Source organism: Drosophila miranda (assembly GCF_003369915.1).
Source record: "Drosophila miranda strain MSH22 chromosome Y unlocalized genomic scaffold, D.miranda_PacBio2.1 Contig_Y2_pilon, whole genome shotgun sequence".
Taxonomy (NCBI): Eukaryota; Metazoa; Arthropoda; class Insecta; order Diptera; family Drosophilidae; genus Drosophila; species Drosophila miranda.
Window position 1 is genome coordinate 34,117,178 of NW_022881614.1, and position 23,117 is coordinate 34,140,294.

Genomic DNA, 23,117 nt, shown 5'->3' on the forward strand with positions numbered 1-23,117 from the left:
TTCTTTCTTTACCTCTTCATATGCACTCTGACATTCGCGTGTCCAATTAAATTTTGTATTTTTCTTTAATAATGCATATAAAGGACTCATTATCTGAGCGAAATTATTGATAAACTTTGAATAATAATTTACCATGCCTATGAAAGCTCTAAGCTGTGATACGTTTTCCGGAGCCGGTGCAAACAATACACTCGCAACTCTATCATTGTTTTTGCTCAGTCCTATCCTGTCAATTGAAAATCCTAGGTAACAAATTTTGGATTTAAAGAACTCACATTTCTTGTCATTTAATTTAAGTCCAACTGATTTCAGTTTTCTAAGTACAGCTTTTAGGTTTGAAATATGTTCTTGAAGATCTCGTCCTGTAACTGTTATGTCATCTTGATAAACCACAACTCCTCGCATACCCTGAAACAACCCTTCCATTGTTTTTTGAAAAATAGCTGCTGCAGTTTTTATACCAAATGGTAAGCGTTTAACTTTCAATAGTCCAATATGTGTGCTCCAAGTACACAAATTTTGAGATTGCTCATCTAAATTTAGCTGATTGTAAGCATTTGACAGGTCAAGTTTTGAATACAGTGTACCCCCTTCAAGCGCTGCAAAAATGTCGTCTATTCGAGGTAGTGGATACTTTACGTCGACTAAAGACCGGTTTAATGTAACCTTATAGTCACCACAAATTCGTATGTCACCGTTTGGTTTTAAAATCGGTACCAAAGGTGTTGCCCATTCAGAACTAACAACTTGCTCTAAAATTCCATCATCTATGAATTTTCGTAACTGCACTTCAATCTTTTCTTTCCATGCTAATGGTACTGACCTAGGCTTGAAAAATATTGGTTTTGCATCTTCTTTTAATAGTAACGATATCGTATTCGTAGTATATGAACCTAAACGAGGCTCAAAAACTTCAGCAAACTCCGATTTAATCTGTTCTGTAATTACAGAATTTGGTTCATTTACGTACACATTGTTCACCTGCATTAACTCAAAATTAAAAGCTCTCAAAAATGTTCTACCTAGCAAAGGTGGACTCACTGCATTGGTTACAACAACAACAATTTGTTTTTTTAGACCTCGATATTCGATCGTTGCATCGTACTCACCAATAACTTTGATTGAATCTCCATTGTAATCTACATATGGAACTAGACATTTTCTAAGTGGTCTGCTGGTATTTAAGCTTTCGTAAAATGTTTTTGGAACCAATGTGCACGGTGCACCAGTGTCGCAAGCAATTTTCGTTATGTTTCCATCAATTTTTACAGTTAAATAATATACTCCATTAGTTGAGGTTGTATCAACGCTATAGATAGAAAAGTTATAATTATCATTATCAAAATTATTATCAGAATAGGTGTCATGTTTTGTTTGAGATACATAATTTACGGATTTTTTTGATTTATTTTTACAAATGCTCGCCAAGTGACCTATTTTTCCACAGCTGTGACATTTGCATGCCTTATACTTGCAATTGTTTGAGTTATGATTTCGCCAGCCACAGTGTGTGCATGGCTGCTGCTTCTTTTTTCTGCCAGCGTCGCAGTCGTTTTCGCCGTCGCCGTCACCGTCGCTTCTGCCGCCTCTGTAACTCACGTTTCGGTTGCCCTTGAAATGACTTCTGCCGTTGCTCTTTGCTTGATCTCTGTTCTCGCCTCTTTGCCTCTGCCATTGACTAGTCCCGTTCTTTTGATGCATGTAGTTGACGTTGTGTTCTGTCTTCCTTGTGCTGATCTTCGTCTCCATGATCATCGCCTTCTTGAGTGCATCAGCCAGAGTTAGATTTTCGTCTTCTTCACATATTCTTTCATATATAGGGTTGGGAAGGCTCATCACAAATTGGTTTAATACAAACGCTTCCAGATTTGAGCCAAATTTGCATTCCAATGCCAATTGTTTAACTCGAGCATACCACTCCGCTACAGTCTCATCTTCACTTTTTGTGGACATGTGAAATTTTTTTCTTTCTCTGAATATGAGTGTAGGTGGTGTGTAGTGTGTTTTTAAAATTTCACATAATTCTTTGTATGCTTTTGATACGGGTGATACCGGATTGCACAAACTATGTAGTACAGTGTAAGCCGCTGTACCGATCGACTTCAACAAAACTGCCTTTTTTGTGTTTTCCTCTTTCACATTCAATTCGCACAAATGTATGTCGAATTTTTCCTTCCAAATGCAGAACGTTTCTTGGTGTGGCGAAAACTCAGCAATTGTTGCCATTTGATAGAATGTTGGTGCTTCATTTTTCGTCATGTTGCTATTCATATATTATATGCACTTTTAACATGTGTATGTATATTAATACGTTTTATTTTATCCTCGTCGCCAATTATGTAGTGTATTGACACTCGGACTTAAGCACGCGTTGTCTTCAAGATTCTCTTTTATTCTATATCCCTTGGATGGTGTGACCGTATATAGATATTAATATAATACCTAACAGATAGATATGGTCATTATCTATGATTCTGCGTTTTTAGTTTTCTCGAATGTGCAATATTGTGGATGCAACAGATTTTCGTTCTTTGTGTGGGCGGAAGGGGGTGTGGCGAAATTTTGAGATACACGTTTTATAGTAAGATCTAACAGGAGTGCGGATAACAAATTTGATTACTCTAGCCTTAATAGTCTCTGAGATTTGTGAATATCCCCAGATTTTCATCCTGTGCGGGGGCGGAAGGGGGTGTGGCGAAGTTTTGAAATATTTTTGTAGCAGTGACATATCACAGAAGTCTGGATCCAAAACAACGTTGCTCTAGCTCTTATAGTCTTTGAGCACTAGGCGCTGAAGGGGACGGACAGACGGACGGACGGACGGACGGACAGACGGACAGACGGACAGACGGACAGACAGACAGACAGACAGGGCCCAATCGACTCGGCTATTGATGCTGATCAAGAATATATATACTTTATGGGGTCGGAAACGATTCCTTCTGGACGTTACACACATCCACTTTTACCACAAATCTAATATACCCCAATACTCATTTTGAGTATCGGGTGTGGATACCAAATTTGGTTGCTCTAGCTTTTATAGTCTCTGAGATCTAGGCGCTAATGTTTTACTCTAAGCAAAGCCGGCTATGCTACGTGTGTGTTAGAGAGAGACAGGGCGAGAAAAAATGAAATTGTTTTCTTGATGCTGGCTATAATAATAATACGATCCAATTCAGATTCCGCAGTCTTAAAGATATGGGCATTCTCTACAATTCTACGTTTTTGTTTTTCTCATATCTTTAAAATTGTGGATGCCACAGATTTTCGTCCTTTGTGGGGGCGGAAGTGGGCGGGGCGAAGTTTTGAAATATTTTTGTAGTGACATATCACAGAAGTCTGGATCTAAAACAACGTTGCTCTAGCTCTTATAGTCTTTGAGCACTAGGCGCTGAAGGGGACGGACAGACGGACGGACGGACGGATGGACAGACGGGCAGACGGACAGACGGACAGACGGACAGACAGACAGACAGACAGACAGGGCCCAATCGACTCGGCTATTGATGCTGATCAAGAATATATATACTTTATGGGGTCGGAAGCGATTCCTTCTGGACGTTACACACATCCACTTTTACCACAAATCTAATATACCCCAATACTCATTTTGAGTATCGGGTATAATAAGAGACACACACAGAGATAGATAGATAGAGAGAGAGAGAGAGAGAGAGAGAGAGATAGAAAGTTTATTCAAAAAAGACCGGAATCGAATGGAGTCGTCTCAGGACAGGGGAACCCTATCCTCCTGTACCCGTCCTCTGGTCAGTTCCACCGGAGATTGCGTGCCTGGCCAATCCTGGCTGAATCCTGAATTCTATACCGAACATTGTCTTGCAAATTAATCTTCCAAAAATGTCTAAGTGCCATGCGAGGGAATGGGGAATTTTCGGGGTATGAGTTCTCTTGTTTTCCATCTTATTTATGAGCTCAAATTTGGACTGGCTCTCTTTGCATGCAAATATTTATGATACGATTATATGGAAATATTTGTATTTAATTTTTTGAAAAGTGTTGCCCAAGAAGCAAGTGCTGCACTTTTAGGTACGAAGTGGCATGAAGTAGGGGCTGCAGTAGGGGCAACGGCAGCAGAAGAACTCTGAAGAGAATCAACATCAACAATGTGTGCGAGAAAACTCCTCAAGGAAATACGGAAACACCCACAAAATCCCCATTCCCATCCCCATCCCCATTCACACAACAAACACCATGGGGGGAGGAGAGCTCAAGGAGGGTGGGGGGAAGGCAAATTAATCTAAAGATTACGAATGTCTGGTACATCTTCAAAATAAGAGTACAAAGCATACTATGAACGCTACGCTTCGACTGTAGGATACCCTCCACTTGCACTCCGCAAATGAATCGCTCTCCTAAAATTCTCACTTCGAGATACCCTTTAATACCCACGAATATGGAGATACCCTTTGCCACCCTGTACTACGTAATTAGTAAGGAAATAGAAGAGCTGTGAGAGAGAGATGAAGGTGGCAGGAGCGTGGTGATTGATGTGGCGGATCCTGCGAGTGTGAATGGTCGCCCCAGAGGACGAGCGGAAGAGGCGCAGCATTGGAGCGTTGATGGATGGATGGATGGGTGGATGGATGGATGGTTGGAGGCTTAGTCTAGAAGCAATGTAGCTTAAGCTCGAAGCTTTCAATCGGCCGGGGGTGAGGGTACATAGTTCTTGTTGTATTTTATTGATTTGTTTTGCCTTCAACAGCTTTCCTCAGCTGCCCAAGCGACAGGGGCAGATGCAGAAGCAGAGAGTGAAAAGAAGCGGCAGGATAGGCGAAAAAGGACTGGCTCTAGGTGCCGACTAATAAAGCTCATCAAGGAGGAGAAGTTTTTTATTTGGGGGAAACTGTGGCTGTGGACTCGCTCACGTAGCTCCCTTCTACTCCCGCCGCTCACGTTGCACTCGACGAACGAAAGACAAGTTTCTCGAGGACACGGAATGATGGCTTAAATGAAATTAGAAAACGAATTTATCTTAGCCTCGGTTACGGTCTCTCGCTGTCTTCCGTAACTTCCTTATTTATTTCGATTTGTATGAACAGCATTTAAATAAATTCTTGCATCCTGCAGTGTTTCCCGATAAACCTCTTTTTTCCTGTTTATAGATAGATTTCACTCTCTACATCTGTTCGGTACAAACATCTGGAAATCGGATATTGGTAGACTGATTCCTCGAGAATTAGGGCAAATGTTATGAAATGATTCGCGTGGGGCTCTGGGCCTGGAAATGAGGGGGAATCGTTGAGTCTGTCTTCCTTAGATTTAATTACGCTTCACGCTCTCAAGTATAATAAGGTCCCCTCCGTAACGAGGAAGGTAACGAGAAAATTACAACGAAAAAGAATTCCTTAAAATTCACATTTTTCGCTCCCAATTGGCATTTACCTGGAGAATTGCAGGCCAAGCGACCCCAAGGGGATTCACAGTGTGGCGTGTAACAAGTGTTTGTGGCACAACGGAGCTTCCACCCCCTGAGGGGCTAATGTGGAGTCTTTTAAAAGGTAATACCCTGAAAATATTATATGGCGGAATGGAGCACACGGAAACAAGGATATGTAGATTTTTATTTGAACTGCGTTCTAAGTATGACGAAAGACACTTGCCCCAACATACCCCAAAATTACGGAATACATAGACAGAATCCGAAATTAAATTTTAAATAAAACAAACCAAAATGCTTCGAACCTTGGAGTTGGCTTCGAACTTATACACATAGTAGGAGGTGTATAACAGTTTCAATGAGCAACTCAGTCTGAGCTATAAATACAAGACTGATGATGGCACTTCTACTGTTGGCAGTATACTCTGTATGATTGCTTCTACCCAGTACTTATACTGGGACGCGACCGATGTGTTTACGAAAGTAGCAATAGTAGTAGCGTACGCATACTGCTTGTAGTAGACTTGCTTTCGGCCGTATACGTATACGTATACGAACTTATACCATGCAGGCTGCTCTACTTGTACTTCTACCACGCGTTGTATGCGCTCTAGCATACCGTGAGAGATTATACTGTGAGAGAGTGAGAGTATACTCGTACTTATACCACCCCAACTTTGTATTCTTGCACCCCACGTTGTATGCGCTACGTCCGCTTTTTACTTCGACCACGCGTTGTATGCTCTCAGATCAACATTATACTCGCATATGAGTGTACTTATGCTCTTACTTCTACCACGCGTTGTATGCGCTCTCACTCCATCTACATACGTATACTCCTACTAGTCAGCTTATACTTATACCTGAGCGAGTGAGAGAGCTGGTTCGCGTATAAGTAGGTCTTGGAGCCATCCAAAACCGGCTTTTGTTCGACTGGGGGACTTCACCCAACGCACCTGCAGCAGTGAAGTGGCAAGTGGTAGCAGTACGACTGGCAGTAGTAGTCGCAGCAATAAACAATGTGCTCCAACTGTTTACAGACAGCCACATGGGCTCTCTCTCTCTCTCACTCTCTCTCGCTGTCGCTCTCATACTCTCTATGTTGCCTCATGCTGCATGCCACCGAACAGTGGGCATCGCATCGTTCTTTGTCTTCGTCTTTGCCGTCGTCTGGTGCCGTTGTCGTCGTTTGGCTGCTGCGTTGCCGGAATCGAGGTTTTAGTTCGGTTTTAGCTCTGATTCCGTGTGGACGCTTCGCCCTCGACCAGCGTCTAGTATCCGTATCGGTCCGTTTCTTCGATTTGCGCGTCGCATGGAGCCCCGCATACATATATCCGAATACGCACAGGCACACACGCACACCCGCACACAGATAGAGTGTATGCACAGTGGAGTCGACAGCAGCAGCCGCTACAGCGACAGCGACAACAACGCCAAATTATCGAGTCGCGCCAAAAGTGATGGCAATTGCGAATCTTAAAGAGATTCCCGCTTATCCCTAAAACCCGCCCAAAAAAAAGTTGAAAGAACTGTCCCCGCCAGTGCTCATGCCCGTGCCTCCCTCCCTCACACGCACACCATTTCGGTTACGGGTTCGGTGCCCCTCGTCGTCCGCTGTCGGTACCTCTATCGCCATCGTCGTCGTCGTGGTCGTGGTCGTGGTCGTCGGCGGTCATGTCACATGTCCTGGTGGCTCCCGTTGCTGTCCTCCTGTGCCTCTGACGCCGCCGCCACCGTTTCGGGGCGGCAGCCGGGATAATGCGGCGTTAGGCCCAGAGACTCTTGCGCGAGTGTCGTTGTCGGCTGAGAATTGAAATTGGAAATTGTTGTGGCAAAGGCAAAGTGGTGCGAGTGTAACACGCCGAGAAACCAAAATAAATGTGTGGCAGTGGCAACAGCGGTGACTGCTGCTGCTAGTTATAGCTTCTAGTTCCAAGTGCAACGACGACAACAGCAGCAACATCTGTAGAGACAATAACAGAAGCCACCACTAGTGTTAGAATAAATGACCTGCAACATGGCTTTGAATCCGGTATTAACAAAAGAAGAGGCACACCAGCAACAGCAACAGCAACAACTGCAACACCAGGAGTTTCAGCAACTTCAACTGCAAAAACAAAAGCAACAGCAGCAGCAGCAGCAACAAACCAAATGGCAGCAACACGCAACGAAAAGTTGACGATGCCATCAACATTGGATTAAAAATCTTCAAATTCTGGGAATGGGTAAGTCTTCAAGCAGTCAGGAGAGTGGCAGGACAACCATAGGAGGGTAACCATGGCGACAGCTGTTGCACCATTTCATATTGCATATTGCATGCCAGTTGCATGCGGCCCATTTCGAATTGACGAGCCCAAACATGCGCCTAATAGACGTTCGCGGTCCGAGATGTCCAAAAGGGAATGCATTGATGAGAGATCATTCGGCTCCCTCCCCCCCCCCCCCCCCCCCCCCCCCCCCCCCCCCCCCAGACCCCTGTCCACCAGTTGATGGGTGTGGTTACGTGGATGGCATCTGGAACTCCTCCCTCGGTGGTCAGCAGCCAAACGCCTCTAGTAGGAACAGCCACAGCTAGCCTTAGGGCTTGGAGAACTAATTAATAATTATACATTACTATGAGGAGCAAGAACCCGGCACCACAAACCGGACACACGTACAGCAGTCCAGCACTGCCACTGCCAGCACTGTCCACTGCAATCAGACGCATTATCGCCGGACAGGTTGGAACTGGTATTGGCATACGGAACGGGAATTGACTGGGACTGGGAATCGGTTCTTGTGTGCATGTAATGCACTTGTGGTCTTATCGAGAGCTTCCGCCCCCCAATTCCCAATCCCCAGTCTGCTGCTATTTTGCCTCACAGCAAAACCAAAACCAAAACCAAAACCGAAGCCCAGAGTAAATCCAAACGAAAAACCAACAATCAAAAATAATTTACAAAATATTTTGATAACGCCCACTGTTCGGTTTTTTGTGGTTTTTTGCCTCGACATTTGTGGGCGTGTGCCAGAGAGAACGCCCATCATTAAAAGCTTCACTGATAGGGCCCATCGAGGGAGGGGAGAGCTGGAGGCATCATAGGAGGGTTCTAGACCAATTAGTTGAAGAGGAAAGCACCTGCTGGAAAGCCCACAGCGGAATGGAACCACAAAAAAAGAAAAAAGGAAAACAAGTAAATCAAAAAACAGAATCAAAATCAGAAACAGAAGTCCATCTATATATCTACATAGGTCAGGGTATATGTAGGTGTCTGAGTGTGTGTGTATGCGTGGATGTGTTTGTGCGAAAAGGAAAAAAGAAAAGCATGTATTTGTCAGCACAAAATAATCAAGGATCATAATATGTCAACAAACAGACAGGCAGCGACAGAGGCAGAGGCAGAGAACACAGAGTCCGAGTCTGAGGACAGGAGGACAGCATAGGACCAGGACAGGACCAAAAAAAACAAGCACAAGGACACCCCAAACGCAGAAAAGTTTCGTATGTCAAAGTGTTTGTATCAGTGTGTGTGTTTTTATACCCGATACTCAAAATGAGTATTGGGGTAGATTAGATTTGTGGTAAAAGTGGATGTGTGTAACGTCCAGAAGGAATCGTTTCCGACCCCATAAAGTATATATATTCTTGATCAGCATCAATAGCCGAGTCGATTGGGCCCTGTCTGTCTGTCTGTCTGTCCGTCTGTCCGTCTGTCCGTCCCCTTCAGCGCCTAGTGCTCAAAGACTATAAGAGCTAGAGCAACGTTGTTTTGGATCCAGACTTCTGTGATATGTCACTGCTACAAAAATATTTCAAAACTTCGCCCCGCCCACTTCCGCCCCCACAAAGGACGAAAATCTGTGGCATTCACAATTTTAAAAAAATATGAGAAAACCAAAAACGTAGAATTGTAGAGAATGACCATATCTTTAAGACTGCGGAATCTGAATTGGATCGTATTATTATTATAGCCAGCATCAAGAAAACAATTTCATTTTTTCTCGCCCTGTCTCTCTCTAACACACACGTAGCATAGCCGGCTTTGCTTAGAGTAAAACATTAGCGCCTAGATCTCAGAGACTATAAAAGCTAGAGCAACCAAATTTGGTATCCACACTCCTAATATATCGGACCGAGACGAGTTTGTTTCAAAATTTCGCCACACCCCCTTCCGCCCCGCACAGCATGAAAATCTGGGGATATTCACAAATCTCAGAGACTATTAAGGCTAGAGTAACCAAATTTGTTATCCGCACTCCTGTTAGATCTTACTTTAAAACGTGTATCTCAAAATTTCGCCCCACCCCCTTCCGCCCACACAAAGAACGAAAATCTGTTGCATCCACAATATTGCACATTCGAGAAAACTAAAAACGCAGAATCATAGATAACGACCATATCTATCAGATTGCTGAATCTGGACCAGATCAGATTATTTTTATAGCCAAACGGAACAAATCAATTTGCACTGGCTACGCAGCGCCCGACGTCACGCTCAGACTGATTTTCTGTCTCTCTCGCACGCACTCTTTGTCGTGTCGTTTAATATTAGCGGCGTCTGCCGGAGGAATTGTCATTTAATTCAAATGGTGCTTAGAATTGATTGGAGCAGTGGACTGGAGGGATGGTCACTTTTAAACAGTGTTGGAGGCCGTAATGCAGCGTTGGGAGTATATGGGTGTAGAACAATGACAAAAGTAGTGGAATGTGGTTAGGGATGATTAAATGTAGTCTTGAGCAGGTCTTTGCAGTGTTGGGTAGGGCAAAGTAGTGTTGGACAGTCTGGGAATTCGTGAGGTTTGATTATGCGTAATTCTTTGAGAATGGAAATGAAACTCTTGGGACAGTGGTAAGATGAAGAAGAACTGTAATGGAGAGCGAATCAGTTGGGGGACTGTCTGCATATTAAGTAAATTACATTGCAACATGCGTCCAACGTATATCGTAATCTCTGTGTATCTTTGTGTGTTTGTGGGAGGTCGGGTCAACGGAGGTACAAGCAAACAATGCCAGATAACTTCCCATCAGAAACCGCAAGTCAAGAAAGAGGGAAATCTCACCCGAACGTTACAGCTAATTGCAACGCAACTGCACCACCTTTACCCCTATCCATATCCCCAACGCTATCGCTATCGCTATTCCTAACCTGCCAGCAGCAGGCATTGCGTGCGGCTGCTGTGTGAGAACCCTCTGCCACAATTAGAGGCCAGAACAAGGCCCCGGCACCGAGCTCCCGACTTGCAACAGGTACAAACATCACTGTCTAAAAAACCTAACGAGTCAACGCGATGACCACCAACAAAACCACTTGCCGCTGCCACACGACCACACTTCAACTCTTCAACAAGCTTCGCAGTAGTTCTCACAGCAATTTTTGAGGGGCTCCCCACCGTAGTGCCTACAATTCGCCAATTAGAAGATGGAAGAGTAATCAATAGGAAGAGGGCCAAGGGCTTGCCAATGAATGGAATGGTTAGAAGATATGGAATGTTGTGAGTAGCCAAAAGTTCTCCAGATTTGGCCACATTTTTCGTGGATTTCGTGATTCTACGAAAATATCCAATTAAAAGTTCCTCGAATACTATTCGTTTTGGTCTTCTCTAAAGCCCAATTATCATTTTCATCTTTATGCCAAGTATGCGCAAAGCTCAACGGATTTTGGTCATGATATAACCACTGGAAGATTGTTTTGTTGTGGCGGAAAGTTTGTCAACCGCGGATTTGGCACCACAGAACACGGAATCATATTTTAATTACGAAAAATAGCCCCACAGCCCCCCTCTCCAGCTGTACACGTGGCAGGTAATAAACACTCGCAAAACTGGGCTGCAGCATTATTAACAAGACTGTTGCCGCTCCACGCAGCAAGTTGCAAATTATCTGCCTCCACTCGTAGTCCTACACTACAACTGTTGTACATAGGTTGTTGTTTCGTAGCTGCTCCTGCTGGTGTCCTTGGGTTTCTGAGGGTCGAGAGGCTGCAGGTGCACGATCCACTGCGCTCGACCAGAAGGTGGCGCGTAGCTCCTTTTACTCACTTTTAATAAACGCTCCATCGTTGATGATGTTAATAATGCTCTTGGTGGTGGCGGCTCCTTCTCGTCCTGCCGCATTGTTAACGGTGATAAAGAGGGAAAGGGGGAGAGAGAGACTGAAGCCTGCTGCCTGCGGTGCGGCAAAGTGTTGCCAGTAATTGCAATTTGTTGCTTGCCAGGACAGTAGCAGCATTACAACTGAAAAAAATCTAACTTGGATTTCCATTAGGTCCACAGAAAAATCATTTCGAATCGCACCTTCTCCCTCTCTGTAATGCGATGCCGCAGCTCTACCCTCAATCGAGGAGGAGCCAAAGTAGGATACAGTTCTTGTCACTCTTGTCAATCAGAGACCACCCCAGTACCCGCAAAGAACGAGGGGATATATCACGATTCAAGATCTTGAAAACAAGAAAAAGTCTACTCAAAATTAAGCAGACGAGAGGGGATTGATGGGAGAACTCCTTTGATCGGATGGACTTTAAACTCGATTCAAGATTCGATTCGCCTCTTGCCGCAATTGTCGTGCGGCAGGGAGATCGATGATGATGCTGATAGGGAGTGGCACGTTCCACGTTGCCAATGCTTTTGCTGGCATGGAGCAGAATGCGTCATGCAGCATGCAGCATGCACCATTAGAACGGAAATGTCGATCCGTCTATTGTTATATCGTATTTGAACAAATGCGGCGCTGGAGCACGACTCCTTGTGCGACTTCCCATGCAAATGCCAAGCACGTTGCTGACAAGGGGGCGTGCCGCAAGCAGCCCCAAAGCCAAAAAGGAAGCGCCAGCCAAAAGGTGGCAGCCCCCAAAAGACTCCGCAGCCACACTGCTACGTTCGATTGATGATGGAGGAGCCAAGCGGATGTACTGCGACAATATGCTGAGGCAGCGCTATTATTTTTTTGTTGTATTCTTTCTTCTTGGCAGCCTACGTGTGGCCACGCCCACAGCGCACACAAGAAAAAGACCCGGAATGAGAGGGAATATCTATCAAAATAAAGTCCATGGCTATGTCTATCTCTATATGTTCTCTCATCTCCTCTCTCTGGGAAAATCATAATCGTCAAATTAATACGCGTCGGGAATTTTCGCCATGCTCCAAAACGGTGCTTGGGTTGTCATCGTCATATCCACCAAAATCCGGCAAACGTGAGACCATTTAAAGCCAAACACAAAACGCAAGAAGCACATTGTCCTCTTTCGTAGTGATCAGACGTGTTTTTGTTTTGCGCTCCGCATTTTTTCCTTTTGTTTTGAATAAACAGCCGGTGTTTTCCTAACTAAATTCTAATTATACTTCCTAACCAGACAACAATCTGGAAACCTATTCTATTACGCGAGTGCATGCCTTTTGATTTGTGTTAAAACATTATTTAACTTTTTATTTTTCGGCGTCGGCTTGTGCTTGTGTTTGTGTTGTTGCAGTGAGTGAGTACGCATTACATTGCATTGCAGTCCGCTCTCGTCTGGCAGCTTTTGTTGTTTTATCACTCTCTCGCTATCACCTCAACTTCAATAACTGTTCTTTCTCTCTCGCTCTTTAAACTTTCTGAGCAATAGCTCTCTCTGTTTAGTAGCTCTCGCTATAACCGCTCTCCACTCTGCTCTATTTTTTTTTACCAATTCCGCTTTGAGCGTTATCTGGCACATTGGACTGATACCAATTTGTTTTGCAAATAATTGTAAATTGTAATTGTGTCATTGGACTGATACCAGTTTATTTTGCAAGTAATTGTAAATAAATAATAATAAAATGGAATACGCTGTGGTCTGTGCCAAAAAAACCTGCAAGAAGCAGATCACCCACGATCAGCCGAATGTCCCCTGCTGGCTCTGCGACAGCGTAGTGCACGCAAAATGCGCTGGATTTTCTGGCCTCGTGAGTGATGCTATAGCCAAACGTAATGGCTTGCATTACAGTTGCGAGGCATGCCGTGCGGTGGAGAAGGACATGGTATCTTTCATGAGGCAGACGCGGAGTGGCTTTAAGGAGCTGACCGTTGGTTTCAAAAACCAATACGATCGGCTCCTAGCCATGGAGGCTCAGTTTAGCGGTTTAAAACTGCTGAATGAGTCTCCGAGGCGCAAAAAGGTCACTCCGCGGGACCTGCAAGTGCCAACCGTCACTCAGCCGTGCGCCGCCGAAAAACTGACTCCGACCACTCCAAGTGTGCAGCAGTTGATCTCGTTTGCCACTCCAAAGGCAACGACAGCTGCTGGCGATGCAGATTCGGTAGCCGAATTCATCGCCTCGGAGAATGTGCTGCCAAGTACGTCTGCAGCGTCCATGTCCGTGGTGTCCGCAAGTTTACTAGTTGTCCCGTCTATCCCGATCCCACCAGTAAATAGACGTTCCGGACCTCCGGATATTGCCACCACAGGTACTAGACCTGTGGTGACTAAACCACTGGTGGGAGTCCCACCAAAACGACAAGTTTTTGTTTCACGGCTGGCCCCTGACCTCACATCTAATGATGTAATTGCTTTTATTCAAAGCAAAATAAAAGCCGTGGGTTTAAAGGTGGAGAAATTTAACTTCTCTTATGCCAGGGAGATAGCCTTGTTTAAGATAAGCATCTCCCCAACTCAATTTGACACCATTTGATCCACCAAATTTTGGCCGCAGCATTTGGTGGTGAAGGAGTTTAAGGCTAAGAAGAAGAATAGGCCCCCCATATCCCTTCCAAATCTTTCCAGTGTGCCACCCTCAACCTCAACTTCCTCTTCCTCAACTTCCCGTCTTGCTTCCACCTTTCCACAAAACTAACTTCTCTTTTAGTAACCTATCAGAATGTAAGAGGCTTGCGTAGTAAGCTCAGCATTCTTTTCCGGGATAGCGTTGCATTTGCTTCCCACGTTATTGTGTTTACTGAAACCTGGTTAAAGCCGGACATTCTTAGTTCCGAGGTTTTGGCAGGTCGGTACACAACTTTTAGAAAGGAACGTTCGTCTCGACGTGCAAGAGGGGTTCTAATTGCAGACTCTTACTTCACGTCAGAACACTTCACAGTCCAAGTTTAACAGGAACTGGAATTCCTGTGTGTAAAACTGATTCTTCCCGCTTTCGCTATATTCATTACTTGCTCGTATATCCCACCTTCTTCGGATATTTCAATTTATGAGCAGCACTTGTCCGCTTTAACCGCTGTTTCATCCTCGCTATCTGATAAAGATCGTATGATAGTTCTTGGTGACTTCAACTTTCCAGGAACTGTTTGGTCTTCGGTAAACGAGTCTAGTATCCTAGTGCCCATGTCACGACATGACTTTGTTGACGGCTTGCTTGCCCTGTCCCTGTCTCAAGTCAATCATGTGAAAAATTCCTTGGGTCGATTGCTTGATCTATGCTTTGTATCGGATCCGACCATAGTGTTGTTAACCCGAGCCCTTCCGCTCACTATACCTGAAGACGCCTACCACCCTACTTTCGAGGTGTCGCTAGATATAGGACCAACTGTATTGGATCGGTCGAGTAGACTACCTGAACGTGTCCGCTGCTTTCGTAAAGCCGAGTTTGCGAAGCTTAATAACCTAATTAGGGATTTTGATTGGTCCGCTTTGTACTTGTGCACTGATGTAACAAAAGGCACAAACATTTTTTACAATGCTCTTGGCACATTTTTTGATTCTTGTGTTCCGCTTTCTTGTCCGATAAGATCTGGAAAACCCCCTTGGTATACCAAAGAGTTATCCAGTCTAAAAAACTTAAAATCAAGACTTTATAAAAAATTTCAAGAAGTGGGCTCTCCTACTTCTCACTCTCGTTATGTAATAGCTCGGTCAAACTTTTCAGTTCTTAATGCTCAATGCTATAAGAACTACCTATCTCGTTGCAGGATACGTTTTTCTCAGGACCCTAAACAGTTTTACTGCTTCGTAAACAGTAAGCGTAGAACGTCCGCACACCCATCCTCGCTATCATTTTGTAATACGTCGGAAAATAATGATCAGGCAATTGCCGATCTTTTTGCCCAGTTTTTCCAAACCACCTATTCTGAGGAACGCTACTCTGGTCAACCGTACCCATACGGATTACCGAGGTCGAACGGCATTTTCAGTCCCTTGTTAAATGAATATTCCCTACTTCATGATCTTCGACTAGTTAAGCCGGTGTTTTCACCGGGTCCAGACGGGGTTCCAGGTTGTGTACTCAGGAACTGCGCCGAGGCTCTGTGTGGACCATTGCTTAAACTATTCACCCTGTCCATTGATTCCTCTTGCTTCCCCCAATCTGGAAGGAATCGTTTATAATTCCTCTCCATAAAAAAGGTAGCAAGTCTGATGCAAAAAATTATAGAGGTATAGCAAAGTTATCCGCTATTCCCAAATTGTTTGAGAAGGTTTTAACTCCGCACTTGCAACATCTCTGCAAGTCACTTATATCTCCAACTCAGCGTGGATTTATAAGGCGGCGATCAACCACCACGAACTTGTTAGAGTTTACCTCTTTCATTATTAAAGGCTTTCAAGGTAACTTACAGACGGATGTTATTTACACCGACTTTAGTAAAGCATTCGACTCTGTAAACCATTCCCTTTTAGCACATAAACTTGACCTTTTAGGGTTTCCGCCCAACCTCCTGAGATGGATTTCTAGCTATCTTTGTTCTAGGTCTCAAAGAGTCCTCTTCAAAAACTCCCTCTCTTTACCAGTAAAGGTTTCTTCGGGAGTACCACAGGGCAGCCATCTAGGCCCCTTACTCTTCACACTCTTTATTAATGACTTGCCTTCAGTATTAACATACTCTCGAGTACTTATGTATGCGGATGATGTTAAACTCTGTGTCCAGTACAAGGACATTTCATTTTATTCTCGCTTGCAATCCGATCTCAATAGCTTTCAGTCATGGTGTTGTGCAAACTTGTTACACCTTAATGCCTCGAAATGCAAAGTTATGACATTTCATCGTTCTAGCCTTTTGTTGGCTCCCTACACCCTATTTGGGGGTTCTCTTGAGAGAATTACCCTGGTGGATGATCTGGGTGTTATGTTAGACCCCAAGTTAAAGTTTTCCGAACACATTTCTACCATGGTAAATAAGGCCATGGGCGTGCTTGGGTTTATAAAGAGGTGGTCAAAGGAATTTGACGACCCCTATATAACAAAGACTCTCTATACCTCGCTTGTTCGTCCGATCTTAGAATACGGCTCCTGTGTATGGTGCCCTCAGTACAAAGTACACCAGGACCGTATAGAATCAGTACAGAAAAACTTTTTACTCTTTGCTCTGCGGGGCCTTAACTGGGATGCGGGTGTAAGACTCCCATCTTACTCTAGTAGACTATTATTAGTAAACCTCCCATCCTTAGTTAACCGTAGAAAAATGCTTGGTGTGATATTTATGCACAACTTGATCAGGGGTGACATAGACAGCCCTGATCTGTTGAGCCGCATAACTTCACGATTCCTATTAGACTGACTAGAAATTTTATACCGTTGTTCCTTCCACTTTGTAGATCGAATTATTCCTTGCATGAACCGTTTAGGGTCTTATGCTCGGATTATAATTCCCTCTACCATATTATATCCAACAATAATTCTCTTCCTCTTATTAAATTATTAATCCTTACACACCTTTCTATTAATTAGTAACTGTAGTGGTATTTGTATTTTGATTGCATGCTTAGTTTCTTAGTAAGTTTAGTGCTAATTTTCCTCGAATGTTAGTCTAATATCTATCTTTCTTGCATTTTTGCGTTTGGTTCGGCTACGCACCGCTCGTCATTCGGCAGCGCCCCTCGGTCGGTTGGGCGGGAGGAGGGCTGCGTTTTGCCTGGGATCCGCGCGTAACAGCCTTCTGCTGGTGTCACACGGGCCACTTGACGGTGCAGTAACTGCATCGCCTCTTGAAAGATGCAGTCATTGCATGTCAACGTCCAAGATATAAAACTCAAGTGCTAAAATGTGTGAAAATGTGTGGCAGAGAGGCGGCTAAACATCCCCTCGTGTGTCTGTGTGCGTGTGGCAACCGGATACGGTGCAAGGCCACTCAGGTGTCACTCTGGTTAATCCGATCCCGGGCGGCTTAATCAGCACAGGCCATGCCCAGATAACTGCCTGGAACGAATCTTATCAAGGGACCAGGATATATGTGGAGGGCTGGGTCCGTTCACACATCACTCTTGACTCGGGCTGGGGCTGGGGCTGGGGCTGGGGCTGGGGCTGGGGCCCAGAGAGTGGTTGGGGCCATCAAATTTCAGTCATAACAATAACACTGATAGTCCTTTGCTCGTAAAACAAGACCCAAGCCAGCAAACACTTTTTTTGGGGGAACGGGAGGGGAATGGGGGCTCTGGCCTGAATTTGTCTTCGTCCAAGCGTGTGTGGCCCCATTCTCTATAGCTGCGCTCGGGCCTCCTTTCGTTCGCATGAGCTGTTGTTTTAGCCCCAGCCTGGGAAACAATCAAGAGAACGCGACACTAAAAACCACGCACTTCCTGCCCAAGCACCTCCCGCCCCCCCCCCCCCCACACACACACACACAAACACACGCTCGAGAGTCAGAGAAATTCGACAATGGCACTTGACGTTACCCGGGAGAAGGAGGCAGCAGCAGCAGCAACAGAAACAGGAGGTGTCAAGCAGGCAGGTCAAAAGGTGGCGCCTAAAGCATTTAAATCCTTTTCGCACATTCGGCTGTCTGAAGCGTTCTTCTGGAGGCCACTCCTGCTCCTCCTCCTACTCTTCCTTCTGGCTTGTTGCGTGCGAATTTCCATTTCGACTATTTCCGGGGGACAACACTGCGTATGACATGGATAAATCAGGAGTTGGGAACCGTCTCGCTTTAATGTCAACTTTATGGTGGGGAATGGCAGCTCTTCTTTTAGAGGGGAACAAGGCCGTAAAATAGGAATTTGCTTTATTAAAATATTTCGCTTGAAAAATATGAGAGACAATGACGACGCAGAAGAAAGCCAAAATAAGGAGCGTAGCAAATTCGCACTCACGGACCCAAGGGCGCCATGGAACAATGTTTGGTGCGGTGGTTGTCGCGTAGGCAGGGGGCAGGGGGCGGAGGGGTTGGGAAGTTTTCTGCCAAGAACGAGGTAAAAATGTACTATGAACTCTCGCTACCCCCTCTCATGTGTGTGTGTCTGTGAATTAGGGAAAAATTTGCGACAGGCCAAAGGTTATGTTGATCCTTGTCTGCCGCTGTTGCTGCTCTTGGGAAGGGTTCCCGGGTCCTTCAGTTTGCTCTCTGTCTGTGTTTGACATACCTCCCGCCCACCGCCCTCCTCTGCAACACCCATTCGTAGAAAATTTATATAAATTGCCCGTAATGCTGCTGGCTGGTTCGACAACATCTATCCTGGGGCACAGACTCGTGCGGGGGTCTTGAGCGTGGGATGGGGGCGAAAGCTGTTGTTGATTCCCCGAACTTGTTCTTGCCACATTCTTTTGCCAAACAAATTATGTTGGGCGGGGAGGGAGTGAAAAAAGGGAAAATAATGAAATCGTAAAGAGTTTGGCAACGAACGAGGGGAGTTGGGGTAACGCCAGACTACGGGTGGGTGGGGGAAGGCCTGACGTCCTGTAAGATATTTTCCTTATTTAAAAAATTCATTTATGTCAGCTCTCCGCTCTCTGCCCTCCGTTCTCCAGTGGTAGCTCATCACTGTCTCTCCCACGCACGCACACACTCCCTCTCTCTCTCTCTGTCTCTCTGTCTCTGTGGGTTCCCTCCCTCTCCAACACAAACCCACCATTCAGACATGATGCGTATGCAAATTGTGGACCTATTAATCATTGCCAGAGTTTATTTTTTTTTCTCCTCCGAGGGGCCTGCCAGATGGTAGGAAGGCATAGAAGGGGGAGGAAGAACTAGAGATTCAATAATACTGCATTTTGTAGCTTATAAATAAACAGAGAAAGAGATGGCCAGAGACACAGCGAGCGGGAGAGAGCAAGACAGAAAACTATGGTCTCTGCTGGAAAATTTATGAAAACGCGAATGAAATGCTCGCTCCAAAGAATGGCTTACGGGTTCCCCCACAGCCAGTCCCCTGTAGGAATATGGCCAGGAAAAGTGGGTGCTGACAGGGGGTGGGTAGTGGGCAACGTCGTTTTAGGGGACTTTTTGTCAGGACACTAAAAACAACTGCCACTGCAGCGTCAGGCCCGGCTTTAAATGCTTTTGTTGACTCTAGATGCGCGACTAGAACCGCAATCCTGCACCTACCCCTGCCCCTCCCCACCCTCATGCTGCAACCACGGCGCAACGACTGCCCTGCCCCGCGCACAATTTAATAGTTTCGGCGGCGGCCAGAAGAAATGAACTCCAAAACTGCAGACTGCAATGTGTCTTGGCAAACAGACAACGGACACGGACGCGGACACGGACCACACCCACAATTGGCTTTTGTGGAACGGCAAACGGTTTTTATACCCGATACTCAAAATGAGTATTGGGGTATATTAGATTTGTGGTAAAAGTGGATGTGTATAACGTCCAAAAGGAATCGTTTCCGACCCCATAAAGTATATATATTCTTGATCAGCATCAATAGCCGAGTCGATTGAGCCATGTCTGTCTGTCCGTCCGTCCGTCCGTCCGTCTGTCCGTCTGTCCGTCCCCTTCAGCGCCTAGTGCTCAAAGACTATAAGAGCGAGAGCAACGATGTTTTGGATCCAGACTTCTGTGATATGTCACTGCTACAAGAATATTTCAAAACTTTGCCCCGCCCACTTCCGCCCCCACAAAGGGCGAAAATCTGTGGCATCCACAATTTCGACGATACGTGAAAACTAAGAATCGTAGAAGATGACTATATCTTCTAGAGTGCAAAATCTGAACCAGATCGTATAATTATTATAGCCAGAATCAAGAAAACAATTTAATTTTTTCTCGCCCTGTCTCTCTCTAACACACACGTAGCATAGCCGGCTTTGCTTAGAGTAAAACATTAGCGCCTAGATCTCAGAGACTACAAAAGCTAGAGCAACCAAATTTGGTATCCACACTCCTAATATATCGGACCGAGACGAGTTTGTTTCAAAATTTCGCCACACCCTCTTCCGCCCACGCAAAGGATGAAAATCTGGGGATATTCACAAATCTCAGAGACTATTAAGGCTAGAGTAACCAAATTTGGTATACGCACTCCTGTTAGATCTAACTTTAAAACGTGTATCTCAAAATTTCGCCCCACCCCCTTTCGCCCCCACAAAGAACGAAAATCTGTTGCATCCACAATATTGAGGATACGAGAAAACTAAAAACGCAGAATCATAGATAATGATCATATATATCAGATTGCTGAATCTGGATCAGATCAGATCATTTTTATAGCCAAAAAGAACAAATCAATTTGCACTGGCTACGCAGCACCCGACGTCACGCTCAGACTGATTTTCTGTCTCTCTCGCACGCACTCCTTGTCGTGTCGTTTAATATTAGCGGCGTCTGCCGGAGGAGAGCCATACTGACTTAGTATCGGGTATAACTGTAGAGTTGCGGTGTCCGCAGCAACTCACAACGTTCCCCCTCGTTGTGTTTGTTTTTCATTAAAAACGAGGTGGAACGTTGTGAGTTGCTGCGGACACCGCAACTCTACAGTTATACCCGATACTAAGTCAGTATGGCCCTCCTGCGGCAGACGCCGCTAATATTGAACCACACGACAAAGAGTGCGTGCGAGAGAGACAGAAAATCAGTCTGAGCGTGACGTCGGGCGCTGCGTAGCCACTGAAAATTGATTTCTTGCTTTTGGCTACAAAAATGATCCGATCTGATCCAGATTCAGTAATCTGATAGATATGGTCATTATCTATGATTCTGCGTTTTTAGTTTTCTCGAATGTGCAATATTGTGAATGCAACAGATTTTCGTCTTTTGTGGGGGCGGAAGGGGGTGGGGCGAAATTCTGAGATATACGTTTTATAGTGAGATCTAACAGAAGTGCGAATACCAAATTTGGTTACTCTAGCCTTAATAGTCTCTGAGATTTGTGGATGCCCCAGATTTTCGTCCTTTGCGGGGGCGGAAGGGGTGTGGCGAAATTTGGACACGAAACGGTCAAGGTCCGATATCACAGGAGTGTGGATACCAAATTTGGTTGCTCTGGCTCTTATAGGTTCTGAGATCCTTGAACTCATATTTTGCAATTGACAAAACCGACCATGAAACCTGTGTGTTAGAGAGAGGCAGAGCGAGGCGTGAAGGAGGTGTGGGGGCGGAAGTGGGCGGGGCGAAGTTTTGAAATATTTTTGTAGCAGTGACATATCACAGAAGTCTGGATCCAAAACATCGTTGCTCTAGCTCTTATAGTCTTTGAGCACTAGGCGCTGAAGGGGACGGACGGACGGACGGACGGACGGACGGACGGACGGACGGACGGACGGACGGACAGACGGACAGACAGACAGGGCTCAATCGACTCGGCTATTGATGCTGATCAAGAATATATATACTTTATGGGGTCGGAAACGATTCATTCTGGACGTTACACACATCCACTTCTACCACAAAATTAATATACCCCAATACTCATTTTGAGTATCGGGTATAAAAACGGACCCCGGAACCCCACTCTCCATGGGGCGATAGAGGAAAAACTTCACCATTGCGGGAAAATGGTCAAAGTTCGGCAGAGGCTGGGGCTGGGGCTAGGGCTGGGGCCTCGGGACTTTTGGGAGAGTGTATGCGCTGAATAGGGTATGTGGTGTAGGGGGATGGGCCTTCGTGGTCTTGTCTGAGGGAGGACAGAAGAATATCCCGTTTTATTGCGGTCAGGACTCCATTGCCTGGCCTGGCCTGGCCTGGTCTGGTCTCGTTCTTTGAGTAAACATATATTTCATAATTCATCAGGCGACGGAGTCGTCGTGATAGAAAGTCACGTTTTTAATAGAGCACAGAACGGAACCCAGTCCGGACCGGAGTCCTGAATAGCAGACCACGGACCAAATACAACAAATGACCCCAAGGACAATTAATTAACTGCATCTCTAATGAATCTCTCTCTCTCTCTCTTGCTCTCTGTGTGCGTTTCAGCTGTCATCGCCCTGTCCCTGACCGGACCCGGCCCCGCCCCCTGCCATGCCCAGCAGCAAAAGTTCCGCACCACGCCCCACGATCTGCAAGTACTGGAGGGCGCCGAGGCCATGATGCGTTGCGAGGTGACCAATGTGGCCGGAGCCGTGCAATGGACAAAGGACTGCTTTGCCCTGGGCTTCTCCGCCGTGATCCCGGGCTTTCCGCGCTACTCTGTGCTCGGCGACCGGAAGCAGGGCGTCTACAATCTCCGCATCTCGAATGCCTCCATCAACGACGACGCGGAGTACCAGTGCCAGGTGGGACCTGCGCGCCTCAGCTCCGCCATCAGAGCCAATGCCAAGCTGACTGTCATATGTAAGTACGCTTATTGCCTTCTACACTGGGAAAAAACTTTCCAAACATCGAGGCCGTGAGGGAAGGCCTCCAAATCACTCGAGTACGCGAATAATCTGATTGTCCTATGAAAGATCCAAGATTTTTCAGACCAGGCTTATCCTGGAAAGTAAATTCCTTTTCGATACGACATCTATTCTTCCACTCATGTTTTCATTGTTAGAGGGTTGCCTGATCTCACCTGATTCGTAGATTTCAGGTATTTTAACATCCAAAATTAATTTCAATAAAGATAAGAACTCGCAGCAACAGAGTCCGTAACTTTTCTTTCTGGGTCACTCTTTACATCTCTCTCTTTTTCTCTCTCTG

General features: G+C 45.5%; 1 protein-coding gene across 1 annotated transcript; it reads left to right on the forward strand.

Moving 5' to 3' along the window:
• The first annotated feature begins 6,607 nt into the window (after positions 1-6,607).
• LOC117192217 (kin of IRRE-like protein 1) lies at positions 6,608-22,843 on the forward strand. The gene is made up of 2 exons (XM_033396884.1): positions 6,608-7,626; positions 22,413-22,843. The coding sequence occupies exons 1-2, from the start codon at positions 7,623-7,625 to the stop codon at positions 22,826-22,828; spliced, it is 420 nt and encodes a 139-aa protein (XP_033252775.1). The 5' UTR covers positions 6,608-7,622; the 3' UTR covers positions 22,829-22,843.
• Positions 22,844-23,117: the final 274 nt, after the last annotated feature.